The sequence below is a fragment of the Vulpes lagopus genome, chromosome 14, assembly GCF_018345385.1.
Source record: "Vulpes lagopus strain Blue_001 chromosome 14, ASM1834538v1, whole genome shotgun sequence".
Taxonomy (NCBI): domain Eukaryota; kingdom Metazoa; phylum Chordata; class Mammalia; order Carnivora; family Canidae; genus Vulpes; species Vulpes lagopus.
In genome coordinates, this window is record NC_054837.1 from 4,623,215 (window position 1) to 4,650,269 (window position 27,055).

Here is a 27,055-nt window from a genome sequence, read left to right on the forward strand (position 1 = left end):
ATGAGAGACATGCAGAGAGAAGCAGAGACACAGGCAGAGGAAGAAGCAGGCTTCCTGTGGGGACCCTGACATGGGACTCGATCCCAGGAGCCCAGATCATGACCTAAGCCAAAGGCAGATGCTCAACCACTGAGCCACCCAGGCATCCTGAAAATATTTTCTTTTCTTACTCCTAATAATGTTTTTTCAAGCACAAAAATCCTTAATTTTAATGAAACCTAAATTAACATTTTTTGTGTGTTTTGGTATGATATCTTAAACTGCCTAATACACATTCACAAAATTTATCCCTATATTTTTTTCTTACAGACTATGGTTTTGTTTAGGATACATTTTGACTGAATTTCTGTATATAGTGCAAGGTACAGAGACAATTTTGTCTAACTTGATGTAGATACGATTGTTGCAACACCATTCATAGAAAATGCTGAACTTTCTTAGCTGAACTGCTTTTGAACCACTGCTTAGAATCTACAATCCAATGCTACAGGATTCAGTTATTTATCCTTACCCACCAGCCCATATGCTGAAGCCTTAACCCCCAATATTAAGGCATTTGGAGATGGAGCCTTTTCAGGGATACTTAGGTTTAGATAATGTCACAAGGGTGGAGGGTTTATGACGCGATTCATACCCTTGTAAGAAAGCCATCAGAGCTTGCTTGCTCTCTCTCTACAGGCACACGAACCAAGGAAATGCCATGGGAGCACACAGCAAGAGGGCAGCCATCTGCAAGCCAGGAAAAAGTCCTCTGAGAACCCAACTGTGTTGATACCTTGCAGTCCAAAGTCTAGCCTCTAGAACTGTGAGAAAAGACATTTCTGTTGTTTAAGACATCCACTCTGTGATATTTAGTTACAGCAGTCCAAGCCAGGATGGTAAAGTATGTGTGGCCAATTTAGCAACTGGCTATTCTGTTCCATAGATTTTTTTCTATCTTGACATTAATACCACATTGCCCTAATTACTGAGACTGTAAAGTTTTGAAGTCTGGTAGGATTGTTCCTCCAAATATTTTCTCCTTTTCAGGTTATTTTGGCTATTCAAGATCCTTCAAATTCCTACATGAATTTTAAAATTAGCTTGTCAATTTCTACAAAAAGTCCTGCTGGGACCACAACCTTCTGGGAGAACGATATTGAGTTTCATGAAGGCAGCATATATCAAAATTTATATTGGAAAGGTGTAGTTTTCAGTGTACAGGCTTTACACATCTTTTATCAAATTCATCTCTAAGTACTTCATATTTTGGATGCAATAGTAAATGGTATTTTTTTCAATTTATTTTTTTTATTTAAACCATGAATACCTATGAAATTACTTATTGACATATTTGAACATGGCCCTGGGGAGAAATGGTGGACTTGAAGCATTCATTCATTCATTCATTCATTCATTCATTTTTTTTTAAAGATTTATTTATTTATTCAGAGAGAGAGAGAGAGAGAGAGGCAGAGACACCAGCAGAGGGAGAAGCAGGCCCCACACAGGAAGCCCAACGCGGGACTCGATCCCGGGTCTCCAGGATCACATCCCAGGCCGCAGGCAGCACTAAACTGCTGCGCCACTAGGGCCGCCCCATTCGTTTTTTTTCTAAGTAGCCTCCATGTGGAGTCCAATGTGAGGCTTGATCTCACGACCTTGAGATCAAGACCCAAGCTGAGATCAAGAGTTGGATGCCCAACCAACTGAGTCACCCGGGTGCTCCAAGTTGAAGCTCTTTAAATACTATTTGAAATATCCTAATATTGTATTTGCCCTAATGCTTGGGATATGGGGTAAGACAATGACCATATGGCATATTTTTTTCTGAAATACCTCCCACTTATTTCACTGTATGAATGGGACATGAGAACAATGTGGGGCCAAACATAGCTAGAAATGCTCATTTCATATGGACACAGTCTTAATCAGAATACATGAGTAAATGTTACATTCAAAGATAATTTTTGGCAAGAATATTCAGAATGCTTTAAAACACCTTTTCTCAGGCATCACAAGTGATTAGTATAATGACAATGAGTCTAACCAATTAAAATCTTTGTTGCCTATCCAAAATATGATTTATAGCAAGTCATTTTTTTTCTACACTGTATGAAGGAAAAATTAAGAAGCAATCATTTATACTTGGGAGGAATAAAAATGACAGAGACACAAAACACGAGCCAAGTTCATTAACAAGGAAATTAACTTCAAATGAAACATTTTTGCATCTCTTTTTGAAGAGATTTTCAAATTCACATTATATTTTCTTATCTTGCGGCACCTAAAGGAAATTATTTGTCTGAGTGACATGTTGGAGAATAACAATGAGGGACTGAATTGTTTTGTAAGTAGCTCAATTTCCACCACCGAAAATGACCTTATATTTAAGGCAGTAGGGATAAAGAAACTACTTTATGGAAAAATACTATGACACCCTGATGTCCCCAACCAAGCAGAAAAATCTGATCCCTTTTATATTAACAATCGTTCATATACATAGGCATAAAGCCTTTCTCTAGGATAGAAGTTCTCTTTTATAAATTTTCTTTTATTTGACAGAATTTTTCTAAATAGCCAATTTTCCAAATTACCCAAACTAACATACCTTGGGTTACTGATCAGTTGCTGACAATTATACTAAGTTAAATCAGCTACTAAGAATATATCTGAGTCTATAGAGCACATTAAAGCATTAGTAAGATTATAAAATAAATTCAAAACTACAAAAAACCCTATTTTGTGTGACTAACTTTATATTCCAGGTGAAGGTGCTTTTCAGAGAAGTCCAGAGACCATGTGTTTAAATTATATTAATTAAATCATCTTCATTATTATCTAAAGAGGCTAGACCAGAGGTATTCCCATACCAATATCTATAATTTAGAATGTGTGTGTTAGAGGGGGTTGTGCATATGTCTGTGTGTGGGGGGGAGTACGTGTATAATTTTATTCTGTATGCAATATAGTTTCTTCTAAACCAAGATGTGATTCTCATAAATCCTCTGATGGGTTCCTTGACATCAAAACCCAGTAAGTTATTGTATCCCAGGCATGTTTATGTCAAGATATAAGAGAATATGTCCCTAACATGACTAATCAGTGACTTCAGAGTAACAAGCAGCTTTATATATCTGCACACTTGGGTTCTGTGCTGTGGGTGGCTGCCAGGCTTTAACATCACAGTTGGGGCCTGTTATAAGTTCAGTTATTCATCCATGCCAGGAGGGACTATAATCCTAAAAGATCATTCAATACCAAATGTCTAAGACCAAACTACATCCTAGGGATGATGGTGCCACTGGAGATCTCAGTATGACAAAGGCACAGATCATGAAGGAGGCACATGAGGGATGAGACTGGGGTAATATAAGAGACCTCTCAGTGCGGGGGTGGGGGGTACCACAGGGAGCCCTTGGGAAGGAAAAGGACATGACCCCATTTGTTTTAGAGAGTGCTATGGGTTGAACTGTGTTCCCCCAAAAGCTATGTTAAAGTCCTAAGCCCCAGAACCTATGAATGTGGCCTTATTTGGAAATAAGGCCTTTGCAGATATAATCTAGTTAAGATGCTGCCATACTGGCTTAGGGTAGGCCCTAAATTCAGTGACTAATATCTTTGTAAAAAGAGAAATATTTTGAAACAAAGACACACCCAGAGGGGAGACAGCCATGTGAAGACAGAAGCAGAAACTGATGTGATGAAGCTATAATAGGCCAAAGATGTCAAAGATTGTTGGCAACCACCAGAAGCTAGGAAAGAGGTGTGAAACAGATTCTTTCCAGAGCTTTCAGAGAAAACACGGCCATGGAGATACCTTTATTTTGGACTTTGAGCCTCCAGAGTTATTAAAGAATAAAGTTCTATTGTTTTAATACACTCAATATGTGGTAATTTATCATGGCCACTGTAGGAATGAATACTGAAAAATTATCATTACCAAGGTGAGTGGAATAGATACAAGGTGAGCGAGACTGGACGCAGGGTGATGAACTAGATGGTGAACATCAGTCCAGGTGCCACTACTTCATGGTGGCAGTAATCAGAGCAGTGGCAGTGAAAATGACATGCCCCTGGTGATACTGATAATTACTTAGAAAATACAGTCAACAGTATTAGTTATCAGTGGTATGGGGATGTCAGGAGAAGAAATGGTCAGAGATAATATCCAAATTTCTGGTTGGAAAAACACTTATTACAAGAGTGATCACTTGGAATAGATTTGCCTGGGAGGAGAGATAAAGTGAATTTAGGTCTACCCAATCACCATTTGAAGTACCTGAGTGATATCTAAGCGGGGGTTTCCCACAGGAAACTGGGTCTGGAAAAAGTCTTAGGATGGAGATGTGGATATAATAACATTGCTATGACACTTTGAGCTTCTGCCATAGTATCACTTAGCATCTATTTTAATCATCTATTTACCTGAAATCTTCCACAAGAAAAAAAGCTAAGACCAGAAAACAGAGGGAACACTTTTTTTCAATGAACACTGCCTCTTTCCAACAGGCCATCTTGTGGATGGAGTAGTGATACTAATAAAGCGATTCTGGCTCTTTCCAGTCAGTTCTGCAGAAGACACTGGCCCTATGTACTGATAGCTTTTTAACTTTGGACCTTAGCCACAAATCCAGGACCACAGGGGAAAATCCCACCAGATATTCTGCAACATCTTACATAGATTCCCCAATATAATTCTCACAGGAATAATCTTTGCTTAAAGGCTAATTAACTATAACCCTCACTAAAACACAAAAGTAAAACAAAACCCCTAAAAATCTCAGGTGCTACAAATAGAGAAAGGTCCTAAGGCTGGAGAGAAATGAGCTGGAGCTGGACAAGAGAGCCCTTGGGGATGGGTGAAGGAAACTGTTATGGTCCAACCAAGATGGTGAATGGGACTGAGCCTTTCCTAAGTCCAGAGTTCCAGAGTATTTTTACACATGAGACACAAGATTTAGAAATAACTTCTCTGGATGTATTTCAGACCTAAGATACATGCAGAATCAAAGTAAAGGAATGGAAAAGCCAAATGGCAGTGCAAATGGCAGTGAAAAGAAAGCCAGGATAGCAATACTGATATTGAACAAAATAGACTTTAAGACAAAGACTAGAAAAAGAGACAAAGAGGACACTATATAATCATAAAGGGAACAATCCAATAAGAAAATATAACAATTGAAAATATTTATGTACCCAACATGGGAGCACCCAGATACATACAGCACTACTAACAAACGTAAAGGAAGCAATCAATAGTAATACAATAATGGTAGGAGACTTTAACACCCTGCTTACATTAATGGACAGATGACTGACACAGAAAATCAAGAAAACAGTGGCTTTGAATGACACACTGGAACATATGGATCTAATAGATATATTCAGAACACTCCTTCCTGAAACAGTGGGATACACACACTTTCAAGCACACATGGGACTTTTTCTAGAATAGATCACATGTTAGGGCATGAATCAAGTCTCAACAAATTCAAATATATAAAGCCATACCACATATCTTTTCTGACCACAATGGTATAAAACTGGTAATCAACCACAAGAAAATAACTGGAAAGAAAACAAATACATGAAGACTAACTACCATGTTAGTAAACAATGAATGGATCAACCACAAAATCAAGAAGAAATAAAAAATCATATGCAGAGAAATGAAAATGAAAACACAAGTCCAAAATCTTTAGGATGTTACAAAAGCTATTCTAAGAGGGAAATTTATAGTAATACACGTCTACCACATGGAGCAAGAAAAAATCCCAAATAAAAACCTAACCTTACACCTAAAGATGCTGGAAGAACAACAGCAACAACAACAACAAAAAAAACCCTTAAACCAGTGGACAGAAGGTAAATAATAATGATTAGAGCAGAAATAAATTAAGTGGAAACTAACGGCAAAACAAAACACAATAGAGCAGGTCAGTGAAACTAGGAGCTAGTTCTTTGAAAACAACAACAACAACAACAACAACAACAACAACAAAAGTGATAAACCTCTAGCCAGACTCATCAAAGAGAGAAAGAAAGAGAGAGAGAGAGAGAGAGAGAGAGAGGGGGGAGAGAGATACCCAAAATCAGAACTGAAAGAAGAGAAATAACTGACACCATAGAAATACAAAGGATTAGGAGAATATTATGAAAAATTATATGCCAACAAATCAGACAACCTAGAAAAAGGATCAATTCCTAGAAGTACATAACCTACCAAAAGTGAATCAGGAAGAAAATTTGAACAGACCAATTACTAGCAATAAAATAGAATCAGTAATATACTCCCAACAAATAAAATACAGGACCCGATGGCTTCATAAGTGAATTCTACCAAACATTTAAAGAAGAGTTAATATTCCTTTCAAACTAGTCAAAAAAAATGGAAAAGAAAGCTTCCAAATTTATTCTGTGAGCCGAGCATTACCTTAATAACAACACCAGGTAAGATATCACAATAAAAGAGAACTAAAGGGTACCATCTCTGGTAAACATATATGCAAAAATCCTCAACAAATAATTAGCAAATTGATTCCAACAATAGTTAAAAAAAAATCCTTCACCATGATCAAGTGGGATTTATTCCTGGGATGCAAAGGTTGTTAAATATTTGCAAAATTAATCAACATAACACATCACATCTACAAGGATAAAAACCATATGATCATTTCAACAGATGCAGGAAAAGTATTTGACAACATACAATATCTACTGTCATTTGACAACATCCAATATCCATACAAAGCCTCAAAAAAATCAGTTAGAAGGCATATACCTCAACATAATAAAGGTCATACCTGAAAAACCCACAGTTAATATCATACTCAATGGTGAAAAAATGAGAGGTTTTCTTTCAAAATCAAGCACAAGACAAGGATGACCACTCATTACTTTTATTCAATGTAGTTATTAGAAGTCCTAAGCACAATAATCAAACAAGAAATAAAAGACATCTAAATTGGTAAGGAAGAAGTAAAACTTCCACTGTTTATAGATGACATGATACTCTATATAAGAAACCCTAAAGATTCTTCCAAAAAAATGACTAGAATTGATAAATGAATTTACTAAGGTTGCAGGGCACAAACTCAATATACAGAAATCCACTGAATTTCTACATACTAATAATTAAATAACATAAAGAGAAATTAAGAAAACAGTTGCATTTACAATCGTATCAAAAAGAATAAAATACCTAGGAATAAACCTAAACAAGGAGGTGAAAGACCTGTACTCTGGAAACTATAAAACACTGATGAAGGAAACTGAAGATGACACAAACACATGTAAAGATATTCTATGCTCATGGATTGGAAGAACTGATATTGTCAAAATGTCCATATGATCCAAAACAATCTATAAATTTAATGAAATCCCTATTAAAATACCAACACCATTTTCCACAGAAGTTGATAACATAATCCTAAAATATGTATGAAACCACAAAAGATCCTAAATAGCCAAAGCAATATTGAAAAGAAAAACAAGGTTGGAGGTATCACAATCCCAGATTTCAAGTTATACTAAAAAGCTGTAGAGATCAAAATGGCACAGAACAGACACATAGATCAATATAACAGAATAGAGAGCCTAGAAATAAACCTACAATTATACAGTCAATTAACCTTTGACAGGAAAATGTAATGGGGAAAGACTTGTCTCTTCAACAAATGGTATTGGGAAAACTGGACAACAACATGCAAAACAATGAAACTGGACCACTTTCTTATACCACACACAAAAATAAACTTGAAATGAAAAGTGAGACCTGAAACCATAAAGATTCTAGATGAGAGTACAGGCGGTAATTTCTCTGACATTGGCCATAGCAACATACTTCTTGCTATGTCTCCTAGGGCAAAGGAAACAAAAGCAAAAATAAACTATTGGGACTACATCAAAATAAAAAGCTTCTGCACAACACAGAAAACAATCAACAAAACTAAAAAAACTACTAAATGGAAGAAGATAGTTGCAAATGATATATCTGATAAAGGATTAGTATCTGAACATATAAGGAACTTATACAACTCGATACACACAAAAAACAATCCAGTCATACATTTAGGAATATCATATACGCATAACATATCATGGACACATGAATGGTGAGCATGCGCATGGCCAATCTCAGAAGTTGATGAGGGGAAGGAAGGAAAGAATGGATACCAGAGAGGCTCGGATTATATCTGTTATGTTTTATTCTCAAATAAATACATGAGCTACCAGATTCAAATATGACAAAGTGTTAAATTGCTAGATCCATTATTATATCCTTTTATGTCCTACAATTGTATTGATTATAAAAAAGAGGGAGGGGTGAAAAGTAGGTTCAGAAATGTTAATTCACCTTCCTAAGATCCAGGGCCCTTGCGGGGAGAAACTGGGGACATATAGTCTTAGCTTATTCTTTTTTCCAACACTGACAGAGGCTGGCATGTGGCATAGGTGTTGGAGGAGGCAAGAGTAGGAGGGCTCCTGGAGGGAGTGCCCCACTGGTAGTGGCCTTCTACTAAAAATGCCACCATTTATCAGGGTGGCACAGGGCAGCAGCTGGCATCTAGGAGTCTGTTTCAAATGTAAAGAAGCCAAATCCCAGAGAAGCAGAAGCTGTGACCTACGGATAGTTGGAGATCTCCTAGTCCAAATGTCTTGGTTTACAAATTCAGAAGCAGAGACCCAGAATGGCTAAGTGGCTCAAAGGTATATAATCAGAGAGTGGTTGACTCCGTATCTCATGCTATGCCAATGATACTAAGTGCTATAAATTTGGTCAAGAAGTAGCAGAATAGGGGATCCCTGGGTGGCGCAGCGGTTTGGCGCCTGCCTTTGGCCCAGGGCGCGATCCTGGAGACCCGGGATCGAATCCCACATCGGGCTCCCGGTGCATGGAGCCTGCTTCTCCCTCCGCCTGTGTCTCTGCCTCTCTCTCTCTCTCTCTGTGACTATCATAAATAAATAAAAAATTAAAAAAAAAATTTAAGAAGTAGCAGAATATTCTGGGGAATGATGATGATGGTGATGCCAGTGCTGTTGATAATAACAGTGAAAACAAGATGGTGGTAGTGCTGATGGTAGCAACGAACTTTGTTTTGAGCATAATTTAAATTCTCCACAGATGTGTACTCAAATACTTTGTGACAATCCCCTTGATTATTCCTCTCAACAACCAAAAAAAAAAAAAAAAAAGTTAAGTACAACCATCACCTCCATTTCTGATTAAAGAAGAACATCTCAGGGTCTCATACTTCATAAATGACAAAGTGGATCCCAACCCAGGCAGTCTGACTTCTAGGCTGGAACCACAGGCTACGCCGAAGACTCAAACATCAGGGGAACTGGTAGGGGCAAGTGAGAGCTCAGCCCCATCTCTGTCAGCTTCCACTTACTCTTAGGGTTCCCCCTACCCTTATTCCAGATGCATAGCGTGGGTGTGGCTGAGAGTTTGACACCATCTGATGCCTCTGCAGATCCTGCGTGGTTTCAAGACAGGTGGAGAGAGCTTGAAACCATAGTAACATCAGAGTGTGATGGATTGACTCAGGAGTTACCAGACTACACCTGCAGTGATTTCTCCCAAACACAACTTTAGTTTTCCTGTACGTAAGGAAAGAGTCCTTCTGTAAACAGGACATTTTGCCCTTCCTCTGATGTGGAAAAACCATTATTTACAGTAAAAAAAAAAAAAATAGTGGTTGAGTCAAGGAATACTGAATAATTTGCTTCACATCAACTAAAGTGAAGGCAATCCATGACGTCAGTTTCTCTGGTAACGAGGTGCTACTGGTTAATGAATGGTAATTATATAGGTTATAAGATGGCTAGGTCTAGGACTCTATTGTCTGCACAGAACGAGGAAATGGAGCTTGTTACGTCTAGAGGCAGAACTCTAGAAGGGAGTTCTGGAGTCGAGGTACTGAGCTCACATTTCAGCTCTGTCATTCAACTGTGCTTCACCAATACTAGTATTAGGCACTCTGAAATGTAAAAAGAGTGGTCAAGGACTCATGTCAAAATTACTAATCCATCAGTATTTTAATGGTCTGCTGAATATCCTCAGGAAAACAAATCAACAATTCCAAGTACATATAAATTTTATATGTGAGAAAACAACAATCTGAAATGCTGTGTTAGGTACATACAGAGAATGCTAACTACTATGTAATTGGTCTTCCAAGTATTAAAATTACATGACTTGCAAAAAAGCATAGTTATTACCCAAAAGTATACACACAGTGCTCAGAAGACTTTCTATCTCAAAGTAAGGTAAATTTTTTAAGGTTTTTAGGGGAAAGTCAGTGAAACAAATCAATCTGATTTATGAAAAGTTAGAATTTCTTGTGTGAGATGTTGAGACTCAAAGAAAAGATCAAAAAAGAACATAGATACTTAGGGTTAAAAAAACAAACAAGTTACACACATAAGATATCAAAACATTAAAAAAATATATTGAAACAAGGAAATAATCAAGAAGACCTCACCTAATCGGTTTCCCTCAATTGAATCTAGATACAGGGCCTTAAGAAGGCACATCTGATAGACACCACAAAATGGCAGCCCACAGGTCAAATTGTTTGTAGAAATGTTTGGTTTGGTTTTTGGGTTTGTTGTATTTGCTTGCAGAGCGTTTTTCAAAAATCAAGTTACAAAATCACATTTTGTATTTTTCAAAACCTAGATTTTTTTTCTGTTTAAAAAAAAAAAAGTCTAACAATCAGCTGGAGCTCAGTAAATGGTCTCCTCTTCACAGAAGGGTTTCTAGCTATGTCTGGGTGACCCAGTGGTTGAGCCTTTGGCCCAGGGCATGATCCTGGAGTCCTGGGATTGAGTCCCACATTGGGCTCCCTGCGTGGAGCCTTCCTCTCTGCCTCTCTCATTCTGTGTCTTTCATAAATAAATAGGTAAAATCTTAAAAAAAAAAAAGGGGGGGGGGTTCTAGTTTGCCACCTTACCCTACTCATTGACATTATCAACTTGCTCCCTGTAGACAAGCGAGTTCATAACCCCTTACCTTCAAACAGATCCAAGTGGAGAAAGTGATCAATGGCAAGAAGCAAATGTTTGATTGGGCTTCATTAAAGAGGCTCATTTGTTTCTTAGTTCATTCGTTCACCCATTCATTCAACAGATACATGTGGAGTATCTGAAAACCGCCAGATACTCCGCTCAAATCAGAATATAAGATTTAGACTTCTTTACCAAAGTGACATGCCATCACAGATCCCCAAGTATGTCAACATGCATGGAATAGAGTTGAGGATACAACACTGATGAATTTTAGGAAATCAAATAAAAAATTCTAACAAACGCTAACAGTTGCACGGGACCCAGAGGAAAGGAAATTTGAAGGAAGGAGTGGTCAGCATGTAAAACCATGGCTGAGAAGGGAAGTCCAAAGAAGGCAGAAAAGGACTTGCAAGTAGCAAATCCCCGGTGACATTTAAGAGGGCGTTTAGAATAGGCCTATGGAGCCAGGCTGAGCCAGGCTGAGTCTCGAGAAAACAAAAGCAAAGGGCTCAAGAAGGAAATAAATTCCTGGGGGAAGGGTAGGTGGGGGAAGGTATGTAGGGGAAGATAGGGCGGTGGGGGGAGGAGCCAGCAGTGCAGAGGACTGAATGCATATGAGAGATTTGGGCACCAGACAGTTCATGAGAACAGCCATATGCCAGAATGAATTCAACCTAGATGGAATGCCATTAAATTCTGACACCAGACACAATCTGCTAACTTTTCCATGAACTGCATCCTCAGGGTCACTTCTTAGGACACATTCTTCCATTGAAAGGGGTTTTTGCCATAAAGGCTTTCTTTACTTGGCGCCAAAATCCAGTGGCAATAAGCTACAAAAGCAAACCTGTCCATTTTCAATGATGTTGTATCTTCTGGTGTTCCACTTGTGATCTCAATCAGAAATGCCTGAAAATGTTTCAGGTTCTTTGGCTTTGTTGGGAATGACATTTTTCATATAGGCAGTTAATCTTGGACCAATGGAACCAGGCAGCATTATTCTCTAGAATCCTCTACATACAATCAAGGGAAAGAAGGATTCAAGTACAAAGGATGGGTCTGGGCACTTTATACTAGAAAGATAATGCTTATTGCATTCTTTTGTGGCACGTACAGTGAACATGGTATTTCTTTCAACTTCGCCTCTAGAAAAAAAAAATCTAATGGCAAATACATACTCATCAGATAAGGATCAAATGAACAAAGGAGAAGAAAAAAACAGAAGTGAAATGCATTGAATTCTGAATTTTCATAAGGTAATGTGGTATACATAAGATGACTTAGCAGGATCTCTCATTTCTGTAGCTGTGAAAGGGTAAGAAAGAAAAAAAAAGCTGCTATCTGACTGTGGCTTAAAAATTAAAACCCGCTAAATGGTATCTTCATAATAATTTTAAACAAAATGCCTATAATGTAATTTTTAAATGAAAGTATAATGGAAGCAAAACTCCCTGTTCCAAATATTTTAGGGATAAATTATATCCTATTGCTGCTCCTTCATAGCAGATACTGGGCCATCTGGAATTTGATACAAATATAAATGTTTACTGGTTATTTCGGATTCAAGTATATATATATATATTTCTGATTCTGTACATACACACAGCACTGAGTTTTGAAAGTCTCATCTATTTATACACTGATAATAGAGATGCGCTGCTTATTGGAAAACAAGAAGAGAATGCTCAAAGAGATCTGTCCTATTTGTCATGCGTCCTGCAATATGTATAGTACAAAGTCAACTGGGTTTTTTGTCCATAGTAGGTAGGAAGAGATCCCAAATGCTTGTTTCTCGAGCATCTACTTGCTTTACAAGTAGAAGAATTTCAGGGACCTTACAGAACGTCTCTCTGGGTCCAGCCTTTGGAGCCCATCCACCGGGAATCTTCTCGTGCGTGACCTCCACCTCTAACAGCGGCAATGACAACCACCACCCAGACGTGAGGCCCAGCAAGCCTCCACTGCCTTCTGATCCTTGGTTTGTACCATCAGTCCAGGGATTTCCAAACTCTCAACCAGTCATCTTCCTAGGATTCAGAGCAAAACTGCCACACAAGGTAAGCTTAGCTTAGGGGAGACTCTTTCCCCTCTCTTTTAGAGTCTTCATAGAGATTGCGGACAAGGAGAGTAAAGCTGAGAAATTACCCATTAATATAAAAATAATGTGACACAAGTTAATTGATTAATCCTGGAGCTTATATAAATGCATTACAAGCCCACCTGGAAATAAATAAAAATGGCCATCGAGGGTCTGGGTCCAGGATTAGGAGAAACAGCAAATATACAGCCTGTTTTGCTAGGAGCTCAATATGTGAGACGGGAATTTATGCAGCGCTCAAGCAAGAACTATAACATGTGATCTACTCACCCCTGCAAGGCTTTCTCTCCAAACCAGTCTCCTTTCCCTAAAGTTCTAAGAAAGACCGGGTCTTCATTGGGTGAGTCTTCCCGAGTGACATTCACCTACAAAGAGAAACAATGAAAGTCTACATCCACTGCACATGCTGATTGATCAAATCAACTAATTGGTTGATTGATCATGTTATTTCCACTTCATGTTTCTTCTTTTAAAATTACTCCTATGAAGACCGTGAGTACATTACCACTGACAGGACCAAGAAGAGTATCAAATGTTTCCATACAAACCACAAGAAATGACCTCCAGTTATTGTTATTGCTGTTTCAAGCTGTTTTCTAGAAGTAATAAATTATTCAGAAATTCGAATTTCACTTAGTCCTCCTTCCGACCTCCTATGAAGCAAGCGCTATAATGAATTAAATGAGCATCCCTCCAGTCTTCTTTAATGTGTTTATGTTTGACTTTTTAAAAATATATGAATAGCTTAATACAGTATGTATCATTCTGCAATTCACATTTTTTTCCTCTCACCATTGTTTTATTACTTATCCATCCCTTTCACAGATAAATCTAGTTCATCCATTTTAATGAGTCAATGCCTTCTTCCACGTTTATTCATCCACTTCCTTATAGATGGACGTTTAAATTGTTTACAGGCTTTGGAATTGTTCCAGTGAACATCTTTCTATGCACCTCGCATGTATGGCCCTGTTCTTCTAAGACATGCCTGTCTCTTTTCCCAAAGAATCTAACCTCTGTTCCGAGGCCATTCACATGGTCATGAAGCCTCACAAGGTCTCTAACCCCTGGCAGTCCTTAATGTCTACAAGCTTCATTGAGAAGAATTTCAGTTTTAAAGGATCTATGAATTTTATATATATATATGTCTTTTTTCCCCCACCATAACAGTATGCTCTTCAAAGAAGTGGGTATACCTTTGACATTCTCTACAATTTATAATAAGCACCTAATAAAGAGCGAGAAGTTGCTTCAACAGGAAAGCTTTACTATCCAAACAAGGTATTTGGGCCCATACAGGACTTTTGACTTGGATGACAATCCATGGAAGGAAAAGAATAATGTTTTTGTTGCATGAATGAAGACATAAATGCAATAAGTTGTACCTTTGTGTTAATTCACTTCCCCTTCAAGTTCTACTAATATTCATAATGCTGGCTATGTTTTGTCTAGAATGGTTAAATAGTTAAAACTCACCTACCTAGAAAATGTAATGAAGTAGAAAAAAACTAATTTCTGAAGACAATGCAAGACACTAAGCACATTTAAGAATACTATGCTTCAGGTTTCTGTATTTAGAGAACGGATGACAAGGACCACAATTTTTATAAGTATTAAGAATGTACATGCAAGGTGGAGAGAATTCAATTATTATTCTCCACTGATCCATTTGGTTACTTTTCCACACTGTGTTTTAAAACCATAGGGATGCAGTTTTTAACCCTCTTACACCAAGCTGTATCATAGACATGCTCATTTGCATGCTGATGAGGCTTTTTAGATGTGGACAGACATACACTATCCCATTTATTCTCAAACTTCGGAGTATGGGGTCTTATTTAAAATAAAGGCTACTGAACTTCTTACTAGACACATCTCCTGAGGCTAGGGAAACAAAAGCAAAAATGAACTACTGGGATTTCATCAGGATAAGGAACTTCTGCTCAGTGAAGGGAACAACACAACTAAAAGGCAATCTTTGGGATGGGAGAAGATATTTGCAAAGGACTTAATCTGGTAAAGGGTTAGTGTCTAAAATATATTAAAAAACTGTGGCAAAAAAAAAAAAAACGACTGATGCAACTCAACACCCCAAAACCAAATAATCCAGTTAAAACATGGACAGAAGACATGAACAGATTTCCAAAGAAGACATCCAGTTGGCCAACAGACACATGAAAAGATGTTCCACATCGCCCCTCATCAGGAAGATGCAGATCAAAACTACAGAGAGATATCACCTCACGCCTGTCAGAATGGCTAAAATCAACAACACAAGAAACAGCAGATGTTGACAAGGATGTGGAGAAAAAGGAACCATCATGCACTGTTGGTGGGAATGCAAAGTGTTGCAGCCACTGTGGAGAACAGTTCTAGAAAACAGAATCCTCTGTAGGTTCCTCAGAAAGTTAAAAATAGAACTACTCTATCATCCAGTAATTGCACTACTAGGTATTTACCCCAAGTATACAAAAATACTAATTCAGAGGGATAAAATGTGTCCCAATATTTATAGCACCATTATCAACAATAGCCAAGTTAAGGAAACAGCCCAGATATCTATTGACTAACAATTGGATAAAGACGATGTGGTATCCATATATACCGGACTATTACATACATAACGGAATATTACATATATAATGGAATATTACTCAGCCATCAAAATGAATGGAACCTTGCCATTTGCAACTATGTGGCTGGAACTAGAGAGTACAATGCTAAGCGAAATCAGTCAGAGAAAGACAAATACCACATGATTTCACTCATAGGTGGAATTTAAGAAACAAAACTGATGACTAAAGGAAGGGAAAAAGAGAGGCAAACCATGAAACAGACTCCTAATAGTAGAGAACAAACTGAGCGTTGCTGGAGGGGAGGTGGGTAGGTGATGGATTAAATGGTGATGGGGATGAAAGAGCACATTTGTTGGCATAAGCTTATTTGTAAGTGATGGATCAGTAAACCCTACATGTGAAACTAACATTACACTGTATGCTAACTACCTGGTATTTAAATAAAAACTTGGGGGCAGCCCGGGTGGCTCAGCGGTTTAGTGCCGCCTTCAAGTCCAGGGCCTGATTCTGGAGACCCAGGATCGAGTCCCACGTCAGGCTCCCTGCATGGAGCTTGCTTTTCCCTCTGCTTGTGTCTCTGCCTCTCTATTGCTCTCTCCCTCTCTCTTTCACAAATAAATCTTAAAAAAAAAAAAAAAAAAACAACTTGGAAGAAGGGGCACATGGGTGGCTTAGTGGTCAAGCCTCTGCCTTTGGCTAAAGGTGTGATCCCAGGGTGCTGGGATTGAGTCCCGCATCATGCTCCACACAGGGAGTGTGCTTTTTCTTTGCCTGTGTCTCTGCCTCCCTGTGTCTCTTATGAATAAATAAAAATTTTAAAAATCTGAAAAAAAAATGGAAGAAAAAAAAATAAAGGCTACTGGAACCTTATTCTTGAAGTTCTAACTTAATGGGCCTTGAAAATCTGTATTTCAAAAGATTAATATAGGTGATTCAGATGCAAATGTTCTAGAGACCAAACTGTGATACACATCAATTCATTGTTTTATTTCTGGGTCTCAGTTTTCTCATCTGTTACTATGAGGTACAACCCAACGAAATTATATGTCGGCCCTTGCTACTAAAAAAAAAAAAAAAAAAAAAAAAAAAAAAAAAAGTCATGAACTAAAGTGAACTATACCATGAGATCATCAATTCACAATTAGATATAAGGATACGTTACACAATTACACATTTGCCATTTGATTGAGAACAACAACAAAAATGTTTAGAAATTCCAAATGGCAGACACATGCAAGACATGGGGAGATTTCACTGGCTTTGGAAATATGCTTTACAAAGATGTTACTGAAACGCACTAACAGAGCCATAAAAAGTGGGTCACCTATCAAATAGACCACTTTCTGCTGATGCGACAACTGTGAGGGAAAACCTACCCGGATAATCCATATATGTGAAAAGATAAGCAATTCAAAGAGCAAGAATAAAAGCTTTCCTTTAAGACTGTAATTTCCACACTATTTCTTTGTACAAATAATGAACCATTCTAAATATGCACAGACACCAGGCATGGGCATTTGCATCTTTAAGTCTAAAAAAAATGTCAGGGTAGAGAAAGCCACATACACAGAGATAGCTTCTGTGACCTCGGCCTATATTGCTTATTCTCCTCCCTGAAATTACAATGTGCTTTAGGAGCCACATTGCTATGGGAAAGAACCAGCTCTGGAGCCTTAAAAATAATATTGGGCCTGTTCAAACCCCTGTTATCTCATCACCTTGTCCAAAAAAAACGGGAGGGCTTGCATATATGTGTATGAATTAAAAGAGAAAAATCTATGAAAAGCAGACTCTTAATAGTAAGTGCTCGGGGCACTGGGGTGGCTCACCCGGTTGAGTGTTTGACTTTTGGTTTCCAGGTCATGATCTCAGGGTCCTGGGACTGAGCCCCTTGTAGAGCTCCAGGCTCAGCAGTGAGTCTGCTTGAGATCCTCCCCCTCCTCTGCCCTTCCCCCTCCCTCATGCTATCTTTTGGAAAAAAAAAAAATAAGTACTCAAAAAATTGGTTACTTTTCTCATATTTCCCCCTTCTCCTACTTCTCTCACCTATTTCAGAAATTCAAGCATTTGATTGTAAAATAAATATCCCCTATCACTACTACCACTCTCTCATTGTTGGTATAAAATGCTATTTTGAGCATAAACTTCTTATCCTTCTAGACAGACAGAAGAGAGTATGTATTCTAACGTTCTTTTTACTTATCTATACATTAACTTTTTTCTACAAGACATATGTGTAGTCTCATAGTTTGAGTTTTTAAGACCATTTTAACTATAATTTTAAAAAGAATCAAAATAAAAATTAGATACTTTTATATATTTTTTAAGATTGATTGATTGATGATAGACACGGGGGGGGGAGAGAGAGAGAGAGAGAGAGAGAGAGAGAGAGAGAGAGAGAGAGAGGCAGACACACAGGAGGAGGGAGAAGCAGGCTCCATACCAGGAGCCCGATGTGGGACGCGATCCCAGGACTCCAGGATTGCACCCTGGGCCAAAGACAGGCGCTAAACCACCAAGCCAACCAGGGATCCCCTAAAAATTAGATACTTTTAAAGCAATATAAAGATCTTTGATATCAAAGTCTTCACTAAACAAGATCAATGTACACAACCAACATGTTTAATCAAAAACAATTCAAAAAGAAAACAAAATGTGTAGTATGAATTTGGCAGGTTTTATAAACAAAGCAACACTTATTAAGAAAGAAAAAGACAGAAAGAAGAAAGAACGAAAGAACGAAAGAAAGGAAAAAAAGAAAGAAAGCCAGCCAGCCTGGAATTCACAGATTAATAGGGAAGACTCAATTAGACAATGAGGGTCTCTGAGGTCATCATTTTCCTTCCTTTGTGACTAATAGAGGAGCCCCAGTTCTCACACCGCAGTTCTCCTTTCAAACACCGTTCTGCACATATCACTTAAAAATTAGTCCTGTTACTTGCAAATCAAAATGCCTCCTGATGCAGAATGAGGACACTTTAGGAACTATATCTGGTAATCTGGGATATATGCTGGGTTGGAATTTTTTTTTTCCTCCTGAGCTTGAAGCTTACCTACATTCTCTGAGTCATGAGTGTACATCAGTTTGGCCAGATTTAGGATTCCTAGGAGTCTCACTTGACAACTGAACCCTCTGTGTAACACGGGGGGAAATTAGCATACCTCTCCATGTGGGCCGTCCTAACTCACTCTCCCGACATGTCTGTGGTGAAGCGGATGTTCACGATCCCTGTTCTACTGTTTGCAATTAACGCACGTGCCTGCATGCACTCACATCTCGTTCTGTGCACATAAACCACACATTTGCCTGGTTTTGACCATCATAAAAAGAGCAACACGCCACACATGTTCTGCAACCTGCTTCTTTTGATGAGGATCATATCTGAGATTGATCCAACTCTTCCATGTTACTATACGTATCTGTAGTTCATTTCCTCTCTTTGCATATTATCCTGTTATATGAATATATTTGATATGGATTTTACATATTATATATCCCATTACTTCTTCTAGAGATGTAAACGTGTTCCTTCCAGGTGTACATGTATAATTACTCTTCTATCCATTTTTTTTTCATATTTTTCTCGACTTAGGACAATGGTTGGGATGCCTAGTTCCACAATGAACAGAAATGGTGATAATGTGCTCCTTGATCTTGTTCTTGAACTAAAAGGAAGGGCTTTTCATGTTTCAATCTTATGTACCATATACAAATAAAATTTCCCTAACTTTCATGCCCGACACATAGCAAATAATGCATTAAGCCCATTTCTTCACCAACATGCTTACTTATACTTGCTAATTCTAAGCAAAATTATGTGGTTTTAAATAGTATATAATAGACAAAAACTTCTGAGTCACATTTTTTTTCTAACAGTGTACAAGGTATATTCAACAGAATCAGAAAATCAAAATGTATTTGAATTATTATTGGGACTCTCAAATTTTGCCGGCCAATCCTCTTCAATTTTGTTTGGTTCAATTTATTTATGGAGAGAGTACATTTTTTTTTTAATTTATTTATGCAGAGAGTACATTTTTTGATGTAACACAGCTACCGGGACATATGAATACAGTTTTATCAAAGACATTTTTCATTGCTCTGTTGTGAATTCCTTGATGTTCATTATTAGGGGAAGGGAATGTCAAGTTTCCTAGCAACTGGAAACTAAGTTTCCATAGGAGGCAACACTGGGTCCTTTAAACATCACTGAAAGCATTCTGCTCAAGTTTTAGAAAAATCAGTTTGTGTAGGTTTATTGAGGGAAAAATAAGTATTTCAGAGTTTCTCTGTTGGTGTGGCTGTGCTTCACAGGAGAATAAAAACAGCTTTACACTTAAATAAGTGTCTTGAACTTGGGAAATCCATTTGTGACTCTAGCCTCTTGTGTGTCTTACAACGTGCTCTAAGGAAAAGCCAGTTCAGGGGAAGCAAGGAAATCATCTTTGCCAGGGTTATCCTTTATCATTGCTTAAATGCATATGAAAACCATTTTTTTTTAAATTTAAATTCAATTTGCCAACATAGAGTATAACATCCAGTGCTCATTCCAACAAGTGCCCTTCTCAGTGCCCGTCACCCAGTCACCCCGTCACCCCATCCCCCTGCTCACCTCTCCTTCCACAACCCTTTGTTTGTTGAAAACAAATTTATATCTGCATTCCTAAAGCAAAGCACACAGATTCAGAAAATTTCAGTTTCACAACTTATTTGCCTGCTTACTTAAAGGCATTTCTACTTTTCTCTCCTCCCACCGGGACTTAAGTATATTCATCTCTTGCTTCTTAGGATTTAAAATACTGATTCCAAAACGTGTGTAACAGAATAGAAGATACTAATATATCATCATTAATTAGCATATAATGAATATAATTAAAAATCATAGCCGCTAAGTTACATGACATGAAAAACTAGTCTTGGATTTTTTTTTTTTTTTTAACCAGCCATAGGTATTTCCATTTTGGATGTGTCAAGAGTCTGACATATTTTTACTACTTCTCTCCCAGAACCCCCATGGTGCTCTGAAACAGTGCCAGAGAAATGGGTTCCCGTGGTGCATTTCCTCACTAGTTCTATTTATACCTATTACAAAACTCATAAAGCAGCACCCCTCATGCCCTTATTTGCAACTGAATATGGTTATTAACGGCAGCTTCTTTTAGGTAGTGCTTGAAATGTGCAGTAATAGGGTAATCACAGAAGTGTGTCAGAAATTCATCTTCAACAAATAAAGGTATCATTCCATGAAAGCAAAGGATTAGCAGTGTCATAAGAAAAAAAAAATCCAGATTGTCGGGACAAAAAAATGTCCCCCGTGACCTATCGAATCATCTATATCCATGAGGATTTTCCATTTCCCCTGATTCTTTAGTAAATGTTAAAAAAAAAAATAAAACAGCAAATGGTAAAGCTCCAATGATTTAAACATAAACCACAGAATGTTAAGAATCCTTAGCCTCTAACATTGGAAAATTCAAAATACAGTTTTAAGTGTAACTGTGGTCAGACATGTCATTTCTTGATATCTTTAAGATGCTGGTGCCTGACATTTTTCTTTATCCCAGGCTTTCCACTATCAGTCCAGAGAACAGGTATGATACCAGCACAAATGATGCTGTCTTCACTTTAGTGTGACTGATCATCAGTGTAAACACTGACACATTCTCGATTCAGAATCAGTCCAGAGAGGATTACAGAAAATGTGATCCAACAAGATTTATAATCTTTCACATCTCCTGACCACTGTGGCTCTGTACGTCTCTCTTTCCTTATTTAGTATGAGCCATAAGTCCCAGAGTCAGTTGTATTTGCTAAATTAGAACAGACTTACCTACGTTTTTAAAAAACTGTTTAACATTTTTATTTACTTTCTAAGTAAGCTCTACGCCTAACATGAAGCTTGAATTTATGACTCTGAGAATAAGAGTCACATGCTCTACCGATGGAGCCAGCCAGGTGCCCCTAAACTTACATTTTAAAGTAACAATTATAAAAATGACAAGTTGTATATAAATCCCTTTTCACCAGCATTCTCTTTCCTGTCACCTACCATGCTTCATACATACAAATTCCTCTTAAGGATCTCTTACGATGAAGCAAAGTGAGTGTTCCAACTTTGATTGGAATCAAAGTTCCAATCATTGGCTCAAGACAAGGACACTTAAATGCAAAAATGATTAGGACTTCACTGTTGAAAGAAATATAAGGTATTTTTTTAGACTATCAGAGCATTCATCTATGTAAGTTCCCATTTTCCAGTTCACTTATTTTATTACTTTGTTTTTAAATATAATTAAAATATATTTGAAAATTTAAATATAATTAAATATAATTAAAATATAAAAAAATAGGGACGCCTGGGTGGCTTGGTGGTTGAGTGTCTGCCTTCTGGGCTCAGGGCGTGATCCCGGTATCTGGGATTGAGTCCCACATCGGGCTCCTTGCAGGAAGCCTGCTTCTCCCTCTGCCTGTTTCTCTGCCTCTCTCTCTCTCTGTGTCTCTCATGAATAAATAAAATTCTTGAAATATATATATATAACTTATCAATATTAAAATAAAATATATAATTAAATAATCATAATTATAATACATATTAAAATATTTAAGAATTAAAATATAATTAAAATAAATAAATATAATTAAATATAATTTAAATGTAATTTAAAATGAAGAGTTAAAATAATATAAAGGAATAAATTATGATTTTTTTCATTTCTATCCCTTGTCCACCCCATATCTATCCCTTCCCGTATAACCTACCACTTCTTATAATTTCTTAGTATCCATTCAACATTTCTTTATGAAGATACAATAGAGCATGAGAGTATTTATACCCTTGCAGTCCTCAGAGTGCTGAGTATCTTGCCCAAGAATGCTGAACCTGCTATTTCCTAGTGGGATTCAACTTGGGCCATTGGATTTCAAAGCCCTGGTGTTTCAAGATAACAATGTTACTCATCACTAGTTGGAATTGAGTTTTTTTGTTTTTTATCTGTTTGTGTTTTCTGTTGAGAATTTTTAAAGCAATCTTAGTCTTTCTCTTGTGATTTATATAATTTAAATATTGGAAATCTTCCCATTTATGCAGTCGTATCAGTGGCATCTAGCATCATGGTTATTAAATTATGGAACACAGGCTACTTTTGGGTCTTCAGGGTTACACTTTTTCTTCCTCTGGCATCATTTTTGGGAGATCCATTCTCAAATGTTTCTCCCTCAAGACCCTGTGCACGTGCGTCTCCAGGGGTGGCTAATGCACCCTGGGGCCCCTATCCCACTCTGCATCACCCTCTGGTGCTCCCAGGGCTTACCGTTCCTTTGCTGATGATAAAGAAGGTGTCCCCTCTTGCACCTTGCCTGATGATATATTCCCCATTCTCATAGTGTGTCTGAAAAATAGAAGCAACAGAAAAAAAAAATTAAGAAGGGAGTAATATAACAAACTGTTTCATCTCTTCAAATATCAACTCTGCAAGGATGCGTTCATCCTGATGGAGTTTTACCCAAGCCCAGAACTCATCATGATTCAAGAATGAGTAATAGTCAATGAATGAAATAGTTATGAAGAAATTATTTTGATCATGCTCATGTTTAAAACTATTTGTTAATGCCATTTTTCTGGGTGATTATATTCAGATCTCTAAATCGATTCATTTTAATACTTCTATAAAAATATTTTCTCCCCTCGGAACCAAAACTGCAGAGCTGCTGTTAATTAAACTGGTCTTTTTTGTATTATTTTGTCATTCTCATTTGGTTTTAGTATTCTTGTAATGACAGGCTTTTTTTTTTTTTTTTTTTTTTTTTTTTTTGAGAAATTTGGTATCTAAAGATCTTCATTTTGAAACCAGGTTGATTTTTAGTGTGAGTTAGCTGGCCCTAGTTAGTTTTTAAGGCACAGCTTTGGGCTCTAATGTCCTTGCTTCAGCAATTTAGATTGGCCCGGTCAGATGGAATGTCTTCATTTTATGGACTGAATTCTGGTCTAGCATCTGCGAGCTCATCAACTAGCAAATAAGGAGCAAGGAGCAAACAAGGTAAGGCTACAAGAGGATTATTGCAGTCAGTGTGCCAGTTCTTGGATTTGGACACAGTCAGTAGGTCTATTCCCAGGGTGAAGATTATTTCTGCAGTGAACAAAAGTAATTTCTATAAGGCGAGGTCGGACAAAGTATATGGCTAGCTCAAGAGATAGAACAGAAAAATGAGACTGCACCATCTGGCCACATTCTTCTCTGCAGCTTAGCAAGGGAGCCATTTTTGAGAAAGAAAACAATCCTTTACACACTCCTTAGAAAACAAGACTTCATGGTTTGCATGCAGTAGCCATCAGGCCAACGGCTGTGATTTATCCTTATACTTCAATACCACGTTCCTTAATAATGGCATCTATTCACTTATTTAAAATGCCTTTTGTTAGTATTTGACATTGAGAACAATCAGAATTTTCTTTGTATATCTAGAAAATTAACCTACTACCTAATCTTACTTTTTTTTTTTTTTTAACTCGGAACAAGTTTTAAGAAATAAGATTACAGGATGCATATTCTTCAACTGATTTATTTCATTTAACAAGATTTCCATGGCCCCTTGTCACATCTTGTTGTTTGGGAGAGGAAGGATCTTTGCGATATGCAGATGTGAAAAACAAAACTCACAAGAGTCTTCTTTCAGGTATCAATTCCACAAACATTTCCCTGTGCCTCTGAGTCAGGCCTGGTTATAGGCATCGATGATACGAAGATGAGATACAAAAATCTCAGAGTAGCACCATCCACTGGATCTTTCTCCAGGGGCGGCAACATTCAACTGTCCAATATGAAGTTCAACTGTCCAATATGCATATTCAACTGTCCAATATGCTGTATTGGACAGATGTGCTGTCCAATACAGCAGCCTCCAGCCACATGTGACTACTGACCAGTAAAATGTGGCCAGTGACTAAGAAACTGAACGTTTAAGTGCATTTAATTTGAATTAATTTAAATACTCACACATGGCTAATAGCTACTGTATTAGCACCGGTAGTAGCTAAAGCAGACAGAGGAGGAGTTACAATCTGTAGTCATAGGGGAGGGGGGCAGGCTGAGGCATCTTTCCCACTCTCTATGAATGGAGCTCTATTAGAATTCAGGACTCTTCCCTCCCCTTCCCCATGCTGCACCAGGGGAGGTGGTATGGCTTACTTGACTGGTTCACTTGGAAGTCATCAGCTAGGTGTGCTTGCCTCAGCCCCTAGTCTGCCAAGTGGAGGTGAGCTCCCCATAGAGGTGGACATTCTCTGCGGCTTCCCCAGGACAAGCAGAATGTCTCTGCTGGGCTTCTGTCACAGGACAAGTACATCCACCCAAATACAGGGCCCAGTGTAGGAAGCCTATTTGGCTCTGACACCTAAGCCACATCACCTAGCCTAGATTTGTATCATTAGTAACAATAGCATATTAGTTCTATTTCCTTTAGTCTCTGTCCTATTTCTCACTTGTTTCCTAATCCAAAACCTCTCAAAATCCCCCCAAACAATCCAGTGTGCAAATGCTATATTTTATGTTGGTAGGGCTTATGTACTGTCTATTGTCTCACTCTTTCCCCAGGGCTTCCTCATGGAGGAGATTCTTAAGCTCCAACGGAAGTATAAGGAGCAAGTTAACTGGATGTTGAGCAGGAGAAAGCCTCTCCGAAAAGAATTAGCAGATTATGCCCACATAATGGTAGCAGCAATACTATTATTTTGGAAAAAGTAGAAAAATGCAAATAAAAAAGCACCAAACTTAAAAGAGTCCTTAGCTCCTCTGAGCTCATTCTTCTTATCTCCTCCTTAAAAGTATATTCCTCCCCATATGATTGCCATTTCTTTTCAGAAAGCCGAAATTATTTGTTCTATATTAAAATGTATGAAGGTAAGATTTTCGCAGGCACACCATCATTGACATTTTGAGGCATGTAATTCTCTGTTGCTGGGAGTTGTCCTGGACACCAGGTCAGCTGTACGATGTTGAGCAGCCCCTGTGGCCTCTACCCACTAAATGCCAGAAGCACTTCCAATCCCACTAATGTCAACCAAAAATATGACAAGACCTTGTTAATTACCCTTTGTTTTGTTGGGGGCAAAACCACTCGTTGAGAAGGTTTGCACTAAGTCTTTTGTAGTTTTCTGGACCTAAAATAGCAATTTATTATTTCTCTTGATACTGTGTTTTAGATGATTCTTTGACTTCTCTGGGTGCCAGGCTGGATCAGTGAAAGGTTGGTTGCCTCACTCCTGCAGTGACTATTTGGTGTTGGTCACTACCTGGGGGGGCACACCTGCAACTGTCAGCTTCTGTTCTCCTCCACGTGGGCCCCTCTCAGGGCTGCCCAGTCTCCTCCACAGCATGGTGGTCTGGGAGGAGAGCCATCTTCTTATATGTTAGGTGGATTCCAAGGGTGCAAAAGCAGAAGGTGCCAGGCTTTCCCTAAGGTCCAGACTTATACTGCATCCACTAAGTTCAAACAGATCCCAGGGCCAGTCCAGATGCAAGAGGAGAGGACTACACAAAGGTGTGAACCCTAGGGGATGCGGTGCATCAGGGCTACGGAAACAGTCTCCCACGGGCTTCAAACTTCACATACATGAAGCTGAAACTCCTGACCTCCTCCTCCTGTGCCTTCCCTGCTTCAGTGATGCCAGCTGCAACTTTCCTGGTACTTGGCCAACCATCTTGGAGTCATATTGAACTTTTCTGTCTCCCAGGCCCACAGTGGGTATCATATACCCACTGGCCACACCCTCAGAATATACCCAAAACTCAAGGACTCCCCCATCTGCTGCTATGGCTGCCATGTTCTCCTGCTCAGTCCATGAAGCCACCTGCTGACTGGGCTATCTGCTCCTACCTGACCCCTTCCGACCCCCTTCCCATCTAGCAGCCAGGCAATTCTATTAACACACAGCACCTGTCCCTCCCGTGCTCCTACCCTTTCAGGAGACCCTCTGTGCCCATGCCCACTAAAGCTCCACAGAGGGTACAAGGTACTAAGAGCTTCTGCTCTTTTCATGGACCTTGACCTTGCCATCCACCTTCTTCCCTTGTGCTATGTCTCTTCTCTTCATACCACTTTTCTTGATGTTCCTTGAACTTTCAGGGCCTCTGTATAAGTTCTGCCCTCTGTCTGAGATGTCCTTCTACCCCCAGATGGCTCAGAAGTGATCTCAGAAGGTAAAGGAACCAGAGAGCAGGATTACCAGTCCCTGCCAAGAGCTGGAGCCATGGCTTCTGATAAGGAAGGACCCATTGGCAACCCCAGTCTAGTTCACAGGGAGTCTGACCTCTATCCTCTCTCCCGTGTCATATCTCACCAAGGCTCCTCATTAGCTGAGGTCAGCTGAGATGGGACAGGGGGCCTCCC

At 38.5% G+C, this 27,055-nt stretch overlaps 1 protein-coding gene across 2 annotated transcripts in view; it reads right to left on the bottom strand.

Moving 5' to 3' along the window:
• The window catches only part of PRKG1 (protein kinase cGMP-dependent 1), a 1,197,769-nt gene that overhangs the window by 194,466 nt on the left and 976,248 nt on the right, over positions 1–27,055 (bottom strand). For both annotated transcript variants that reach the window (XM_041728585.1, XM_041728584.1), the window contains exons 6-7: positions 22,981–23,058; positions 13,364–13,458 (exon numbers count right to left, since the gene is read on the bottom strand). In XM_041728585.1, the coding sequence (XP_041584519.1) occupies positions 13,364–13,458; positions 22,981–23,058 (173 nt within the window). The remainder of the gene's footprint in view (positions 1–13,363; positions 13,459–22,980; positions 23,059–27,055) is intronic.